A 19,134-nucleotide genomic window follows, 5' to 3' on the forward strand; every position below is an offset into this window, starting at 1 on the left:
TTCCGTTAGTGCGAATGGCGGATCGATCGCTAATACGAGAGGAGTATATACTACTTCTCATTGGCAAGTGGTCCTGCGTTATCCTATTGTGAGGACATTTGTGTGCATCGTTTTGGGAATATTTTGAAGGGAAGACAAAATCAAACAGTTGATATTGAATGAAAGTCAGTTTGGAGGCGGGGCAAATAGAGCCAACCCGGGAGAAGAAAGGTATCAAATGTCAAACAAAATTAGAAATAAGTTGAGTGTTCGGTTCGATTAAACTTATTTTTGAGTGTGTCTGCAACGTAATCTAAGTTCATTTAAGTTTGTTTATGTTATGTTACGAGCGTGTTGCCGTGCAAAAAGTCTCTCCGTCTAATTTTAGTACTATTAAACACATTTTAGTACTATTAAACACATTTTAGTACTATTAAACACATTTTAGTACTATTAAACACATTTTAGTACTATTAAACACATTTTAGTACTATTAAACCACTAGTTATTTGTGATTTTGTTAAAAGATGTCGAATTAGAACAAATAAATGTTTTTCCAATCCTATATCCTGTTTTTGGTGTTTTTTCAGAGGCTTGGAACAAATTAATTTGTTTTTAGTTCATTTCTATGGGAAACGTTGATTTGAGATACGGGTAAATCGACATACGCGATCAGTCCCGGAAGGCATTAAGCTCGTATCTCGAGGTACCACTGTATCCTCTTAAGAAAGCAGTAAACAACAAGCCATTTTTTCCACTAACATTGCCATTGCTAATTAAAGGAACTCTTTTTTTAATTGACCTATTGACCCTGCAATCCTTAAAGTTCCATGCATGTTCGTTTTCAAAAAGGACCCCAAAGAAAAGCTGGTGTCCCGCCTCCTCTTTTTTATGGCTTCTCCTACACGCATCTGTGATCTGGCCTGCTTGAGAAAACAGACACAGCTCTTTTGTTATTGAACTATTCTACATGTTAAATGTTACTTTCCTAGTAACGTTAACTATTAGCTAATGTTCAAGTTTAAATTCAACATAGTTTCTTTTTTTTAATCGGCGCAGAACATATCGTCTTTGTCGTCACTACATTTTTCATTGGAATGGAAGTTTTTAAATGCAAAATGGATGACTCTGTGAATAGCAGAAGTCACTGTGGCTATGACAGTCGCCGGCCGAGACCGAGTTGCTTGCGCTGGGGGTCCTTAAGAGCTCCAGCAGCAGATGGGAATGGCCACATGCCTCAGTATATCTGTTTTGATTAGTTCAATTGATTAGTTTTGAGAATCAGCTTGTGAGGACTCAACTGAGAAGAAGCAGAGTGGCGCAGCAGAAGCGTGCTTGGCCCATAACCCAGAGGTCAGTGGATTGAAACCATTCCCTGCTACTTCAAGTCTGTTCATTTTTTGAAGAAGCCAACAACCTCACTCCACTTTCTCATTGCCGTTGCTGTGAAAAAAAGATGATGGCAATTATTCATTCTGTAAAAGCTACCATTTCTCACTTCACATTCTTCATAAGGATGCCCACCGATCAAAAATCGGATCAGAATTTATGGGAAATCGGGGCCGATCGCGTCACGTCTCGTAGATTCTATGAGAACCTGTGGATGTCCTGCGCCACCGACTCCACCGCTTCCGCCACGCCGAAAACGCTCGAGTCTCGCTCACTGGCTCGCCTCCTCCGTCCAGGTTACGTCCAAGCGTCCCGCGCCCTCATGATCGCGTAGGTGGTGATGGGGGGCCTTCGGCCTGGTAGCGGCGCTGGTACGTTCTCAACATCACCCAGGAGTTCTTCGACCCCTTCTACCAGGTAGGATGGTCCCGCCAGCGGGAAAGGGCGGGGAATGCACTGACGCCCACCCCCGTCCGGCGGCAGGTACGAGATCGGCGAGGGGCTGTAGATCGGCTGGTGCTCGGCTGTGGTGGCCGTCGTCGGGGGCGCCTGACTCACCTGCTCCTGCAAGACGGGCCCCTGGGAGAAATAGTGAGTGATCTCCAGGCCGTCCTTCCTTCTTTCCGCTCGCAGGACTCGATCGCCACGCCATCTGTCTTTCTATCCGCAGCCCCTTCCCCCACCAAAGCAGGGTGACGGTGCATTCGGGAGTGGCCCGGAGCCGAAGAGCGACCGCCATCACCCACGGCCGACACGCCTACGTGTGAACGGGAACCGGCGACCGATCGGCTCCATCTTTTTCGAGTCTGGTTGTCGTTTAGGTGCTCCACTTGTGCCCAGTGCTAGTTAGTATTTATGTCAGATGTTTCCGTGTGATGGAAATCTGTTGGTGTGATTCTTGATTTGCGTCTTTTTCTACCTTTTTCTTCCAACCATGCACAATAACGCAAATTGTTCAACACACATTTATGTTGGATGCATCCATTTTAATGTTATTTGCACATTCAATGGCTTTCATGACAGCGTTATTCAAGTTTTTGGGCGCTTGCATTTTCTGACGGCGAGTTGACGCGGAGGTCGGACCGCATTAAAAGAGGCCCCAAACAACGGAGCGGGATCGAACTACACGTCTCGTGTTTTTCCTTCAAAGTGTCCCCTTTCGACGACGGACCCCGGCCTTTTTGCCGAGGCTGGCGTACGGGGTGGGGAGGGACGGCCGACGCAGCTTGACGCTGAACGGTCGCAAGTGTAAAAACGGCTAGTGGCGGACGGCGTCGTCCAGAATGTCCGCCTCGGCCTCGATGGACACCACGTGATGACCCGGAATCATGGCGAGGCCCAGAACTCTGGGTTCCGTCTGAGAGAAAGTGTCTGAAACGACAGAAAGGAGGAGAAAGCTGAACATCCAACACGAAGAACCTGCTTGGGGCTCAGGATTGGGCTCCCAGTCCCACCTGCGGATTTGAGGAACTCCTGAACCGAGCCCAGGATGACGTTACAGTCCCGGTCCGTGCAGAGGAAAAGGCCCACCAGCGTCCGGCTGTCGGTCATGCGGATCCTCATGTTCTTGTTCAGGAGGCCCTGGAGCTTCTGCCTGGCCATGGACGACGTATCGCCGTGGTCCTAATAGTGTGTATGTACACACGCACACGCGCGCACACAAACACAATGTTGAAGGGACATCCAGTTAGAAAACAATCGAGTAAGTAACAAGTTTGAATTCAAATGCATTTCGCCCACCCTCCCCATCCAAGAAATCCACCATCTCCTGCTTCCCGGACCAGCAAAACCAGTTACCAAACACAACGAATCCATCAGCACCCTGCTGGTTTGGGGCTGCTCTCGAGTTCTGCTAATCTGAGCGCTAACGAGTTAGCTTGAAAACGCCAAGAAATAACTTGTATAAAAGAGAAAATGAATCTACACGAAGCAATGGTCCGTTCTCCTCGATTGTTGCCATTTGGGCATCTTCTTCCTTCTTCTTCCGTGGCTTCCAGCCGGAAGCATTTGGCAGACGGACGGACGGGCGCTTGCCGACCAGCGCCCCTCTGTGGTTACAGGACGCAAGGGGCAATACTTTCCAAGGGGGTTTCGGCAAAACTCAACGAATGCTTGGATTGTGGGTGGGACTTCCTGCCGAGAGAGAGCACAATAGACTCTTTCACTACCACTGGCGGCGACAGTCGTCCAATCGTGTGGCTCTTTTTATCCTTCTACCTGAACGAGTAGACGACGTCCGGAAATTGATATAATTATCAAAAATTAAAAATCCCTTATTTGTGTATGACGTCCCCATTAAAACCATCACAAGTCCTGATTTTGTCAGCGTTTCGGAACAGGCACTTAAGAGGACAAAATTCCTTTTCCATAGATAGACTGTTAGCGGAATTGGTCGGTATTGGGACAACTGAGTAGCCTTTTTTCCTTTTTTTAATCACACACACACAAACACCCCAAAAATATGAATGACTCATTTGTATTAAGTTTCAGCATTTTTTTCTGTTTTTAAACAAGATTCATGTTTTATTGAAATGGAGTAACCACAATAAACGTACTTAAAACGGAATTATCAAATTAAATTGAGTTCATTTTGGTTACTCCATTTAAATAAGGCATTAATCTTGTTTAAATGCAATACATACGTAATTCAAGTGAGCCCTTTAAATTGTTTAAATGTTTGTATATGTGATTGAGAAAGAAAAAACGTTCCGCGATTGTTGCAATACCAAAAGTGTCCGTCAGAGTGAAGTCTCCCCATGTAAATGCCATTTTGTTCTGTTAAGTCATTAGAGACGTAGGGAGACTGTCTTCTTGCTGAAATTATTGGTATTGCTACCACGGGGAGTATCTTTTTTCTTTCTTAATGACATAATAAAAATAAATAAAGGGCTGATTTGAATCACGTTTCAGCAATTTCCTGTATTTTTAAACAAGATTCGTGTCTTATTTAAATTGAGTAACCTAAATTAATTCAATTCTAATTAGATTTTTCAGTTTTAAAATGAGTTTAAGATAAAAGCAAAATGGACTGCTGCAGTCTGGGGTTGATCCAGGGACCTTTAGATATTCAGTCTAACAGTCTCCTTCAGCTACTTCAGCTGGCAGAGTCTGCTCAAAACCTCAACTCCAGATTGACTATTGGCCTAATTGTACTACAAGAGCTCGAGTTGTTCCTTTTTGTTGCAAGTATTTTTCAGTCCTGTTTGTATTCAATTCATTGATTTATTTCCTTGTCAGCTGATTGGAAATTGGTTCCTTTATCAGAATACATCTCTGTTACGTGTCCGCCTCTGGCAAGAAATCTTCTGATTGCGTTGAGCCGAGCATCAGTGTCATGGGAAGACGACACTTCCAATGAATTCATTCAGTCATCATGGGTCCCACGTGCGGATCTTCGTAATGGGTTGTTGGAGCATGTACTTGCGGACTTTAGACAAAAGGCACACTCCACCCTAGACTGGTTACCAGACTGGCTTAGGGCACACAGAGAGACAGACAATCATTTGCACTCACAATCATATTACCATCAGGAATTGAGCCCACAACTCCCCACATTGAAGTGAGGTGAGTGAACCAACACACCATCAGGCAGTCTCCAATAAACTTTGTGTGTTCCAAATGTATTGTTCTTATCGCAAGGCATGTGAAGTTTACGCAGTGGTGGACCGTCAGGGCCTTCAAGACCTTCTCTGCTGGCCTAAAAAATATCTGATCACAGACTGATGTTAATTATGTTTTGTCTATGAATACTTATTAAATAATTCCAAATTGTCTGTCAGCTTCCTTTCATTGCTTTTCCCCTGGTTGCACTGCTTCCAGATGTGTGTTTTCATATTTAAGCATATAACTTATCACGAATAAGGACAACCTTATTCCAGCCAATACGACCTAGAGTAAAAGTAACACTAATATAAAATGAAAGAAAATCAGCACACCTAAATCAGAAACTACCACTCCACACATTTTGGGTAAAACCGGGGAAACAACGTTGCTTTTGTACCTAAAAATGCAACAAATGCTTCAAAAAATATTGCGTCTTGTAGGTCATGTGACACACATTGGTCCATTCAGAATGTAGCAATTGACTTCTTGGACTTATCCCACAATGCCCCGCAGCTTCCAGCAGTAAGGCAACTCACCTGTACTTAATAACAATAAAGTCATTTATTTCAAATTCAATCTGTTGCGTTATTTTCTCAAATGCAAAGGAAGAAGAAACTTGAAGTTTCTATTTGGATTTCTCAGACTTTGACGTAAATTAATATTTGGTGTTATCCTGGGGACACCATGTCCTTAATTAAAGTGTATTAATAATGAACCGATCATTGTGTGTGTGTGTGCGTGCGTGCATATGTATATGTATATGTATATGTATATGTATATGTATATGTATATGTATATGTATATGTATATGTATATGTATATGTATATGTATATGTATATGTATATGTATATGTATATGTATATGTATATGTATATGTATATGTATATGTATATGTATATGTATATGTATATGTATATGTATATGTATATGTATATGTATATGTATATGTATATGTATATGTATATGTATATGTATATGTATATGTATATGTATATGTATATGTATATGTATATGTATATGTATATGTATATGTATATGTATATGTATATGTATATGTATATGTATATGTATATGTATATGTATATGTATATGTATATGTATATGTATATGTATATGTATATGTATATGTATATGTATATGTATATGTATATGTATATGTATATGTATATGTATATGTATATGTATATGTATATGTATATGTATATGTATATGTATATGTATATGTATATGTATATGTATATGTATATGTATATGTATATGTATATGTATATGTATATGTATATGTATATGTATATGTATATGTATATGTATATGTATATGTATATGTATATGTATATGTATATGTATATGTATATGTATATGTATATGTATATGTATATGTATATGTATATGTATATATATATATATATATATATATATATATTTACAAAAAGACTTAGCAATTGGTATAAGAAGTCAAATGTCTCTTGTTTGTTATTGGAATTTACTCAATCTTTTTAGTTATATATAACCATTAATAAAACAAAAAAAATTGATGGCTTGAAACTTCTCGTTGATTGTCCATTGCTTTCACCTGTGTGTCACCCAACTGTTTTTCCATGTCTGTGTATTTATTCTTGTGTTCTACCTCTTTTGGTTCTTTTGTTGTTGTTGTAATTTTGGATTCTGGGTTTATGTGTTTTCAATTTGCTTTTGCTTTAATTAAAACCCTTGCTGATTTTGTCAACAAAAAGACCCAAAAAGTATTTTTCACCAAAAAGAGAACTTTATTGGAACTACCAAAAAGATGACACGTTAAATAGGTTTAAAAACATGATTTATCTTATAATATGACAAAAGTATAAGGACATTGTAATACTTATTTATTTTGAGCAGATTCAGTCTTTCACACCATATTTCTACTAATGTTTCTTAGATCCTAGATTCAATATATCAATTATTTTCATTAAAATGTGTCATGTTTGAATACCACTCAATATTCTTATTGGATTTGCTAGCAAATTCAATTGACAAAAACTGCTATTTTTCAAATTTCTTAGGCATGTCTTTAACTGTGAAGACATTTTTACATATTTACATCACATTATTGATTATTTACTTTGTAATTTCCTAATTTAAGCTCTACTATTTCGGGTAGAATTGTGAAGTTAATAAAATCTTCGACACTCAATTTTCTTCTACATTAATACCTTGACATACAAGTGTTCCAACATACAAGACACATTTGAGATATGAGCATACCAGATGGTTCCCAATTGTGAGTCGGTAGTAAATTAGAACAAATTTGGGTGTTTTTTTTAGGATGGAAACGGATTAATTTGTATTTTGTTCATTTCTATGGGACGAATTGATTTGAGATATGAGTAAATTGATATACTGGCTCAATCCCGCAGTAAGCTCGTATCTTAAGGTATTACTGTATTTGAATCGTGTGGATCGATACTACACATTAAAAAGTTTAAACAAGATTTTCAGAATGCAAAATACAATTATATTTCGATTACAATGATCTTTCATACAGAAATTGAAAAAGCAAGCAAAGCCGTGATTGGCCACTCACGTATTATCACAACACATTTGCGTCTTTTAAGTCTATCCTTACGACTAAATCTCTGGCAAGAAGCTGAGCAGGAAAAGGGTTTCTGACCGATGTGGGTAATTGTGTTAAGATATTCCTGCCACAAATTGAGCAAAAAAAGGGCTTTTCTCCTGTGCGGGTTGTTAAGTCTTCTTTTCAGGTTTTTCCAATTGTGTAGCTTTTTAATTGGGCGGTTGTAGCGAATCTGTGGCCACAGACTGAGCAGGAAGACATTGTTCTCCGGTGTGGGTTAATAAGTGTTCTTTTAAGCTTCTCCTTTGGGAAAATGTTCGACCACAAACTGAGCAGGAACATGTTTTTTTGCCAGTGTGGGTTCTTGTGTCTTTTTAAATTTCCCTTCTCAGTATATATTTTACCACAAACTCAGCACGAAAATGTTTTTTCACCAGTGTGGGTTCTTGTGTGAATTTCATAACTTCCTTTCGTTGTAAATGTTTTACAACAAACTGAACACAAAAATGGTTTTTCACCAGTGTGGGTTCTTGTGTGCCTTCTTAAGGTTTCCTTGTGTGTGAATGCTTGACCACAAACTGAACACGAAAATGGCTTTTCACCAGTGTGGGTTCTTGTGTGAATTTCAACACCTTCTTTCGTTGTAAATGTTTTACAACAAACTGAACACGAGAATGGTTTTTCACCAGTATGTGTTCTTGTGTGTATTTTTAATTTTTCCTTCTGTGTAAATGTCTGACCACAAACTGAGCAGGCAAATGGTTTTTCACCAGTGTGGGTTCTTGTGTGTATTTTTAAGTGTTCCTTTTTAGAGAAGGCTTTACCGCAAACTGAACACGAAAATGGTTTTTCACCTGTGTGTGTTCTTGCATGACTATTTAAGTGTCCCTTGTAATTAAATGTTTTACCACAAACTGAACATGCAAATGGTTTTTCACCTGTGTGGGTTCTTGTGTGCATTTTAAATGTTCCCTTGAGTGTAAATGTTTTACCACAAACTGAACACGAAAATAGTTTTTCACCAGTGTGGGTTCTTGTGTGTATTTTTAAGCTTCCCTTCACTGTAAATCTTTTACCACAAACTGAGCACGCAAATGGTTTTTCATCTGTGTGGGTTCTTATGTGGATTTTTAAGTGTTCATTTTGATAATAGGCTTTACCGCAAACTGAACACGAAAATGGTTTTTCACCAGTGTGGGTTCTTGTGTGAATTTCATAACTTCCTTTCGTTGTAAATGTTTTACAACAAACTGAACACGAAAATGGTTTTTCACCAGTGTGGGTTCTTGTGTGCCTTCTTAAGGTTTCCTTGTGTGTGAATGCTTGACCACAAACTGAACACGAAAATGGCTTTTCGCCAGTGTGGGTTCTTGTGTGAATTTCATAACCTCCTTTCGTTGTAAATGTTTTACAACAAACTGAACACGAAAATGGTTTTTCACCAGTGTGTGTTCTTGTGTGCCTTCTTAAGTTTTCCTTGTGTCTGAATGCTTGACCACAAACTGAGCAGGCAAATGGTTTTTCACCAGTGTGGGTTCTTGTGTGTATTTGTAAAACTTGCTTTTGAGAAAAGGCTTTACCACAAACTGAACACGAAAATGGTTTTTCACCTGTGTGTGTTCTTGCATGACCAATTAAGTGTCCCTTGTGTTTAAATGTTTTACTACAAACTGAACACGAAAATGGTTTTTCATCTGTGTGTGTTCGTGCATGACTATTTAAGCTTCCCTTCTGTGTAAATGTTTTAGCACAAACTGAACACGAAAATGGTTTTTCACCAGTGTGGGTTCTTGAGTGTATTTGTAAAACTTGCTTATGAGAAAAGGCTTTACCGCAAACTGAACACGAAAATGGTTTTTCACCTGTGTGTGTTCTTGCATGACCAATTAAGTGTCCCTTGTGTTTAAATGTTTTACTACAAACTGAACACGAAAATGGTTTTTCATCTGTGTGTGTTCGTGCATGACTATTTAAGCTTCCCTTCTGTGTAAATGTTTTAGCACAAACTGAACACGAAAATGGTTTTTCACCAGTGTGGGTTCTTATGTGGATTTTTAAGGATTCATTTTGAGAAAAGGCTTTACCGCAAACTGAACACGAAAATGGTTTTTCACCAGTGTGGGTTCTTGTGTGTATTTGTAAAACTTGCTTTTGAGAAAAGGCTTTACCACAAATGGAGCATGAAAATGGTTTGTTACCCGTGTGGATTCTTCTGTGCATTTCAAATTTTCCCTTGTGTGTAAATGTCTTACCACAAGCTGAACATGATAAGGGTTTCTCCCCAGTGTGGCTCCTCATATGTGTTTTCAAAGAAGACTTTTTCCCAAAAGTTTTTTCGCCACTGGGATTTTTCTTAACATCTTCAACATCATCATCGTCAAAAAGCAAGTCGTTGTCATCTGATAAAGGAGCAATTAAATTTTCTGCTCGCCATCCTTCTGTTGAGCTGCCGCTCAGAAGCTCCGCCCCTCTGTTGGCCACGCCCAGATCACCTTCACTCTTGAAAGGCTCACCAGTTGACCATTTGACACATTCCTCGTTTTTGATTGGAGGTTGCTCTTCTCTTTTGCACGGTTGAGGGAACTCTGGCTCCTCCTCTTTAATTTGGGGCCATGCTGAGGCGTTTAAAGGCTCCGCCCCTCCGCTGGCCACGCCCAGATAATCCCTTTTCACAGACTCACCTGGTGACCAGGTGAAATGATCTTCCCCCTTTTTCATTGGAAGTTGCTCATCTCCCATTTGTTGTTGAGGCAACTTTGGCTCCTCCTTTTTAATTAGGGGCCATGTTGTGGTGTTTGCAGGCTCCGCCCCTCCGCTGGCCACGCCCTGAACATTTTCCATCTTCACGAACTCACCAAGTGACCAGGTGAAATCATCTTCCACCTTTTTTATTGGAAGTTGCTCATCTCCCATTTGTTGTTGAGGGAACTCTGGCTCCTCCTCTTTGATTTGGGGGAGCTCAACTGCCCCTTCAAGGTCAACAGACTCCTGCCCATCAGCACCAAGATCATTTGTGAAACCTGGCAAGACACAAAGATAAATGATTAACCATTTTCTAATTATAAAATGACTGAATTTCTTGTTCACAGAAATGAAACCAAACGTAAGAGGGCGCCATACATTCATTTCGTCACAATGCAGTACTTACTACTGTAGTATTCTATGAGTTGAAAACTGTTTATAGGTGCATTTTTCTAAGTATGGCACTATTGGTCAGAAAAGTTTCTTCACTGGTGATGTAGCTCCTTAAAATTAGTCAAATCTTTTTTGGAGCCTTTTCATTGTAAACATTCTCTTTTATGTTTTAGATTTTAATTTAGTTAAAAGGCTTTCGCCAAAGGGGAGGCATTAAAAAGCATTATCTTTTATTCAGTAGCAGGTCTATTATTATTTGGGGGATAAATTAGATTGAAATATAGGTACAGTGGTACCTCTACATACAAGCACCTCTACATATGAGCAGCTCGAGATACGAGGAAAATTTGGAGCAAATAACGAGATGCGAGAAAGCCAGTTGGCCAAGACATGAGATGCTGTTTATCATTGTAGCGCACTGTCTTTTTTGCCACATCTCTTTCGTGTATAACAGATATCTACGAGCACTGGGGGGAGCGTTGCATTTTTTTCAGTGTTTTTTCCCTTCACTCAGCGCGAATGCCGGAGCGATTGCTAATAAGAGCAGTATAGTACAGTGGCACCTCGTCATACGACCGTTCGTCATACGGAATGCTCGTCTTACGGGGGAAATTTCGATCGAATAATTCGCCCGTGATGCGGTCAAAGTTTCGTGATGCGACCAAGCCAGGTTGCCATGGCATTTTTTTGGGCATATCTTTCGTGTATAACAATATTTACGAGCACCGGATGAGCTATTCAGACCAGGAAACGCACAACGCGCATGCGCGGTGAAAAGAGGGCTTTCTGGGTAATGAAGTATACTCGTGCTCGCAAAAGTATCCCCGGTAGCAACTCTATCATAGGCGCCGTTCGATGGGACGCGAACACAGATGCTACAAGCTAAAAGGAGCCGCTAGCCAGCGCCCTGAAGCTCACATGAGCAGCGGGGCGATCGCTGATAAAAGACTCTGCTCGTTGGCTGCTCATAAGAACATCGGGGGCACTGGCTCGCAACAGCATCCCCGGTAGCAACTCTATCATAGTCGCCGTTCGAGGGGATGCAAACACAGATGCTACAAGCTAAAAGGAGCCGCTAGCCAGCGCCCCTGTAGCTCTCATGAGCAGCGGGGCGATCGCTGATAAAACTGCTTGCTGCTCGTTGGCAAGTGGTCGTGCGTTCTCCGATTGTGAGGACATTTGTGTGCATCATTTTCGGAATATTTTGAAGGGAATAGTACGACAGCAAACAGCCCATCGATAGCGAACGTGAGGGTGGAGTGTTTGTTCTGTTTACGAGTGCGTTGTGTGGAGGGAAAAAAAAAACGAAGCCCCTCTCCCCTCGGCGAAATCCGGCCAATTTTAGTTAGATTAAACACTTTATTTCTATTAAACCACTCGTTATTTATTACTTTGTCAATATATGGCAAATTATAAGAAATAAAACATTTTTTTTCAATCCAATATCCTGTTTCTGGTGTTTTTTTCAGAGAGTTGGAACGAATTAAATTGTTTCCCATTCATTTCAATGGGAAACTTTACCTCGAGTTACGAGTAACTTGTCATACGAGCTCAGTCCCGGAACGGATTAAGCTCGTATCTCGAGGTACCACTGTATATATTACTTCTCGTTAGCTGCTCATAAGAACATCGGGGGCACTGGCTCTCTCCCCCACAACTCCTCGAGTAATATCTCTGGTTGCAACTATACCTCTTTGTAACGTCTCTGCAAGCACTGAGCGGAGCGTTGCATTTTTTCAGTGTCCCCCCCCCCCCCCCCCCCGCCTGTTAGCTCCCGTTAACGGAGCGATCGCTAATTGAAGACTACTTCTCGTTGGCAAGTGGTCGTGCGTTATCCTATTGTGAGGACATTTGTGTGCATCATTTTCGGAATATTTTGAAGGGAATGCAACAGCAAACAGCCCATCGATGGCGAACGTGAGTGTGGAGGCGTGGCAAACAGCTAACCTGGCCAGAAGGTATAAAAATGTAAAACCAAATTAGAATTCAGTTTTGTGAAAAGTTACATTATACGTCTGTTTGAGTGTGTCTGTATATATTAATCCGAGTTAATTTAAATTTGTTTGTTCGGTTTACGAGTGCATTGCCGTGGAAAGTCCCCCCCTATGTCCCTCTCTGTACCCTCCGCGAAATCCGTCTAATTTTAGTTCCATTAAACACATTTTATTACTATTAAACCACTAGTTGTGTTACTTTGTTAATAGATGGCGAATTAGAAGAAATAAAACATTTTTTCCAATCCAATATCCTGTTTTTGGTGTTTTTTCAGAGGGTTGGAACAAATTAATTTGTTTTTAGTTCATTTCAATGGGAAACGTTCGCTCGAGTTACGAGAAGATCGACATACGAGCTCAGTCCCGGAACGAATTAAGTTTGTATGTAGAGGTACCACTGTATAGTCTGATTGGACACTCTAAATTGCCCCTAGGTATGAGTGTGAGCGTGAATGGTTGTTTTTCTCCTCGTGCTCTGCGATTGGCTGGCCACCGATTCAGGGTGTTCCTGGCCTCTGGCACGAAGGCAGCTGGGATAGGCCCCAGCACCCCCTATACAAGATGTAGCATATCAGAAATTGAATGAATGATTGTTGGAATTAAAAACAGTGGGAGAAGCCTTATGTAGCCTCGGCAGCAAACCTCGACTGGGTAGATGGTGCATTTCCAGACAATTTTCTGGCACTCGGCTGCCAGATTCAAGTATTCGGCCTTCTTGCGCTCGAAGGTGGTCTCGATCCCCTCCACTGATGGTACTGTTAGTTCTATGAGGTAAAGTGCTCTTGCCTTGGAGGACCATATCTCAATGTCTGTGCGGAGTGATGTAGTGATGATCTCTGATGATAGTTAATATTCTATTCATCTATAAGCTGCATTTGAATTTTAGCATTAAATATGAAGTACTTTCGCAGGCCGCACCACGGAGTGGCAGTGGGCCAGATTTGCCCCCCGAGCCGCAACTTTGAAACCATTGTTTGAACGCTGCTCTCGTTGTTTAGTGCATCTACATCTCTATTTTTTGAATGTTCAATTTAGAGCATGCAAATAAGTGTTATGTCACTCAAGCATGTAGCCAAAAATGGAGGGCAAGTAGCAGGAATGACTCTTGAACGCCTCTGGGGGGCGCTCGGGCTTTGCGTAATTTGAAAAATACATAGTTTGTTTGTGATAAGGATACAATAAAAGGAAAGCTACTGTTTAATGCCGTTGTTAAGTACAGACGCTCCCCTACTTACGAACATTCAACTTCCGAACAACGGTACATACGAACATGTCTGCAAATTGCATTTAAGTCGAAAAATGTTCGTAAGTCCAATTTTGTATTTCGCGCCTTTTTCAGAGTAGTACTTCTTTCCGCCGCTAATACCGACGCCTGGCGCTGTGAGAGCTCAGCTCACCCAGCATCTACCTTCTTCTTCGTTGCAATGCGGAAGTGCGTGAATGTATCTCCAGTGTGCAAAGAACCTTTTTCATTTGTATCATGAAATATCTCATGCATCCATTATTGAATATGGTTGGTAAAAGGCTAAAGGCTTCTATTGAGGGAGTTGCAAGGAAGAGGCAAGCCATTTCATTTGAAACGAGTGGCAATAATAACGAGGCTTGATGCGCGTGAGAGTGGTGAGCGTTGCACATATATGTACAACTTGAATGTTCGACCGTCAGTACCATTTATGAACAGAAAGATCGAGCAGCAGGACCCAAATATTGAACGTTGTACAAAGTTTGCAAATCAATTGAATGATGCCATACAGTGCTACCGCATCATTTATGATGAAAAAAAGAAGAAAACTGTGCAATCGTCGTTAGATCGCTTCTTTCGGCCAGTTTCTAATACATAAATCTCTCTCTCTCTATATACAGTACTGTACATATTCTCCATTTTATTAAATGTTTTTTTCAGTACAAACCAATGCGTGTTACTTATACAAGCCTTAAACATACAAATGCACTTATATCAACCTTAAATATACTTATATAGGCCTTAAACATAAAGTATAATACAAAATATAGCACTGAATCAACTTACAAACAAATTCAACTTGTACGATCGCTCGGAACCCAACTCGTTCGTCAGTAGGGGAACGTCTGTATTAACACGCGTTGAGACTCATTTCCCTCCTAGAGTGGTTACATTTAAATAGAAATAGAATTTATCACGTCTTTCTTCGAATGGTGAGAGTGCGAATTCATGAAAATGTACGTACGTTACCATAGTTTCATGTAAATAGAATACCTTTAAGGGAATATATGGAAATAAAAAGTGTACCCACCTTCTAGTCTATAAAGAACAACTTTCTCGTGCGTTATGTTGCAAACTGTCGATTGCTCGTGAGTTGAATGCTCCTGTTTGACCTCAAAAAGTTCCTCCTGGAGCTTTGGGCGTTGTGTTCTTGCCGACATTTCCACACGTGAATTCTGATGATGGCGGCGGCTTTGATAGCAGCTAGCTAGGCTAAGCTAAATTAGCCCGGAAACCCCCAACGAGTTCTTCAACGTGTTTCTTAGATAGCTGCTACTATGCTATGCTAAAGCATAAACAAGCACTTCGACGACTTGTTTATTTGATAGCTGCTAGCTATGCCGAGCTAATATAGCCAGGAAACCTACAACGAGTTCTTCGTCGACTTGTTCCTTTGATAGCTGCCAGCTAAGCTAAGCTAAAGCATAAATAAGCTCTTCAACGACTTGTTCCTTTGATAGCTGCTAGCTAAATTATGCTAAAGTATAAACAAGCTAGTCAACGACTTGTTTCTTTGATAGCTGCTAGCTGGGCTAGCTAAAGCAGGTTTTGCTGATAAATAGTGATGGAACGAGCGACGTTGGTGCGTCAGCACTGTGCCGATAGTTCAAGAGAGAAAGCCCGTTTTGGGGCGTGTAAAGTTTGAAGAAAGAATCGCGTGACCGGAACAGGAAATGTATCGTTTGGCCAAAGTGTGATAATAGTTTAAAGAAATAAACTGTATCAAAGTGTCGTGGGTCTGTTGGACGGACTTTGGCGTAATTATGGCTCGTTCTAAGAAGTTTTCCCCAGTGTGGAATCATTTTGATCGTGTGAGGCAAAACGAAATATTCACTTTTATTTCACATGATTTACCAGTTAACAAAAATGTGGACATAAGTTAAAAAATGTAACTCAAATTTGATTTATTTTACTTATAAACTCCATACCTGTCAACCTGGGCCAATTCCTCCCCGTATTAATGATTGGAATTCCCCGTATTAAGCAATAGAAAACCGTACAAATGCAACGCGGCACATATTTGCTCACATAGGGTGCACGTAAAAGTGTTATGGTCGCGCCGCGTTGTCGTGACGCGACCGTGAATGTATTCGGACCCAAGCGCTATGACTCATAGCTGCTTAAATAACGAAACAGGAAATGATCATTTCCTGTTTCGTGTGAAAGGGGAATGCGTGTGCGCATATCATGCTTAAAGCATGACAATATTAGCATTTGACGATGACGTTTTCGTCTGGTACCAGTGACCGAGACGATCCGGATTAGAGCCGAAATGCGTAAAACGAGATCCGTTTTACAAAAAACGTACTTAAAAAAAAACCCGTACAAAAGTTGTTATACGGCGTACACAATTTGAAATGATCAAAAAACGTATAAAATACGGGAAAAACGTATAAGTTGACAGGTATGAAACTCCGTTTGGAATTTAAAAAAAAACATGGATTTTTTTTAACCTGCAATAATTTTATAACAACTGCAGAGGTCACTATTGGATGACCAACACGGTTTCAATACAGTGCCGACACAGTGTGTCAATACAGTCGTACCTCGACTTAAGAAATGAATTGGTTTAAGCAGACAACGGCCATCAAACATGGAGAGACAGCCAATGAGAGCGCAGTGTAGGGAAATTGTCAAGCAAGAGGCAGTGCATCCGCGCAAATTTCAAAATAAAATAACGGATATAGGAAATGTATTGATGTGGCACTCATTTGCATCTCAAAAGGTTTCGTAACCTGAAAATGTTGTACCTAGAGGTAAGTAGAGGTTACGATGATTTGTTACTTTAATAACATGACTTTTAGAGTATGACGCCGAATAAACGCCAGTGAGATGTATACCAATTTCCCCCCTTCCCAGACAGCTGTCTGTCATTATCACTGTTGTCTAAATCCCACCAGACGCTAAGCTAAGCAGAGTTTAGCTCGCTGATTTTCATTGACTCACTGTCCGCCATTGACTTTAATAGACGTCAATTCCATTTTAAGTGAGAATGCTGCTATTGAATCATTGAATTATATCTGCCAGTCCTCCCAGTTCAAATTGTTTTGTGTCAGGCAGATTAATTTATTTACTTGATAAATAATACAACATGTCTCAGAATTAGTTTATGTAGTACGTAAACACATCCCGTATTGTCCGGACTATAAGTCGCACTTTTTTCACAGTATGTATTACTTAAGTGCGACTTATGTTTTTCCCCCCCTCCCTGTCCACCAAATTCCTGTTTTTTAGACTATAGTAAAAAAATACAGGTTCCAATTGTCCTTTTCTTTTGGTTTAAAGTATGTTTTTTTCATGGTTTCTGATCAAATTAAAGAAATGGCATCCCTAAAATACGACATAAACGCCAGTGTGACTTATTTATACATTTTTCTTCGTCATTGTACATTATTTGGCAGGTACGACTTATACTCAGGTACGACTTATTATCTAGAAAATAGGGTATGTGCAATGCATTTGTTCTACATTTCAAATTTAAAACAGATTTTGTGAAGGAAAAACAAATCGAAGTGTTTTTTTTATTGCGGTGTGCAGTAAAATTAAGAATTAGAAGAAATTAGATGATTTTTTTTTTTTTAGATTAGATAACTTTATTCATCCCGTATTCGGGAAATTTCACTGTCACAGTAGCAAGAGGGTGAGAATACAGACACAGGAAAATACATTTTGCAAGAGAGAATCGATCCTGACTCGTCTCCATCCGAGATCATTCTGCCGTCAGCCGGCTCTCTCTCGCATTTTATTTACATAAAATTTTACAACATGCATCTCAGTTCTCAAAACAATTAAAGGTCTGCCGGATCTTCACGAAAGAGCTCGTGTGAGCCAGTCAAGAAAAAGTCGATGTTTCTCATAACAATTGAAAGTCTGGATCCCAAGGGAGCTCAATGTTTCGGTGTGAACAATAGTTTTGAGAAGTCCAGCTGCAGGGGGGAGTGACCTTCCCGTTGTTTATCACGGTTGCAAGCAGATGTACTAAAAATGACTTTTTAAATCTTGCTATAGTGAGTAAGGTGACATTTTAGCAATGAAGATCATAACCACTAGATAGGTATTTTTTACTCTGTGAGTAGGTGGTGAATTTGAAACATTAAAAGATGTATTTCCGTTGGAATATGATGGTCAAAAGTAGGTATCGCAAGCATAAACACTTGTTTCTTTGCCTTTCATCTCCTATTTTTTTTGTCAACAGATTAAATATTTGTGATTAGATCCTTGAATGAATCAATAGTTTAATAGATGCCTGAAATAATTAAATAATTGATAGCTGCAGCCGTAATTGAAGAAAATAAAAAGTGATCCAATAGAACTAACTATATGTGATAATTGTGCTTTTTTTGTTGGATTTCATTGCTGGGACACCGTTGTTGTTTTTATGTGTCTGGTCATTTTATATCTTTCTTTTTTTATATTCTACGCAGCATCTGCTAAGATGGCGCCGTTCACGCGGGAGCCAGTGGAAGTAGGTCTCTACACTCTTGTGTTTTTTGTGATTTACAGCCCTACTATCTTTTCTTTAAATTACATTTTAATATTTCTTAATACATTCCTTTTTACTTTGATGTTTTTACAACTTTCCTTGTTCTGTTAGCCTGGCTTCTTTCGGCTACTTCTTTTTTGGAACCATTCAGCCATGCCTACGCTGTCACACACATGGGACTAGCTGTTACAATACGCAGCGGAAGGAGCAACACCTCGGTGCCGCCGGGGATTCGGAGCTGGACAAAAGTGCCGGGAGAAGAGGCATCGCTTCTACACAACCATTCCATCGTGGGATAAGATGGAAGAGCTGTCGGCACCTACCAGCAACGGAGTCGAGGTGCTGCTACTGTTGTCTTCAGCTCCAGACTACTGAGGAACTGTGCGGATAAGCTTGGAAGAGTGACTCTGCATATTCTCTACCTCGGTCACAGTCTGCAGAAGTTCCCCATCTTGTGGAAGACTTCCTGTGTGTGGTTCCAGTTTTTGTTTCCATTTTCCAGTTTCCATTTACTTTGATTTGCTTTGTACTTTTTGCTTTTGCTTTGTTGTTGTGCGGCCTTTGCGACTGTACTGTCTAACTTATAACTATGCCTTTTCTTGCTACTGTCACAATGAAATTTCCCGAATACGGGATGAATAAAGTTATCTAATCCAATCTAATCCAATCACACCTTCAAGTCCACAATTGAAGGTGTTGTCTGTCAATTATTGACATAGTTTTAGAAGGGAAGAGTGCTGAAAGCAAGCTTTGGCG

The 19,134-nt window shown here is 40.2% G+C and overlaps 2 protein-coding genes and 1 long non-coding RNA gene across 12 annotated transcripts in view; 1 reads left to right on the forward strand and 2 right to left on the reverse strand.

The window, feature by feature from the left end:
• The window catches only part of LOC144065497 (uncharacterized), a 193,640-nt gene that overhangs the window by 149,122 nt on the left and 25,384 nt on the right, over positions 1-19,134 (reverse strand). The window lies entirely within an intron of this gene.
• Positions 2,334-19,031, reverse strand: LOC144065498 (N-alpha-acetyltransferase 38, NatC auxiliary subunit-like). 10 transcript variants are annotated; one of them, XM_077588401.1, is made up of 4 exons: positions 9,776-9,918; positions 3,293-3,501; positions 2,823-2,962; positions 2,334-2,739 (listed from the first exon to the last, which is right to left on the reverse strand). In XM_077588401.1, the coding sequence occupies exons 2-4, from the start codon at positions 3,373-3,375 to the stop codon at positions 2,627-2,629; spliced, it is 336 nt and encodes a 111-aa protein (XP_077444527.1). In that variant the 5' UTR covers positions 3,376-3,501; positions 9,776-9,918; the 3' UTR covers positions 2,334-2,626. The 10 variants fall into 10 exon arrangements, 8 of the variants coding, with proteins under 8 accessions (XP_077444527.1, XP_077444528.1, XP_077444526.1 ...); XM_077588402.1 differs by having other exon boundaries at positions 2,823-2,991; XM_077588400.1 differs by having other exon boundaries at positions 2,823-2,991; positions 3,109-3,501.
• LOC144065662 (uncharacterized) lies at positions 17,725-19,040 on the forward strand. The gene is made up of 2 exons (XR_013297244.1): positions 17,725-18,360; positions 18,490-19,040. It is a non-coding gene; the product is annotated as an uncharacterized LOC144065662 (long non-coding RNA).

Source organism: Stigmatopora argus, chromosome 20, assembly GCF_051989625.1.
Source record: "Stigmatopora argus isolate UIUO_Sarg chromosome 20, RoL_Sarg_1.0, whole genome shotgun sequence".
Classification (NCBI taxonomy): Eukaryota; Metazoa; Chordata; class Actinopteri; order Syngnathiformes; family Syngnathidae; genus Stigmatopora; species Stigmatopora argus.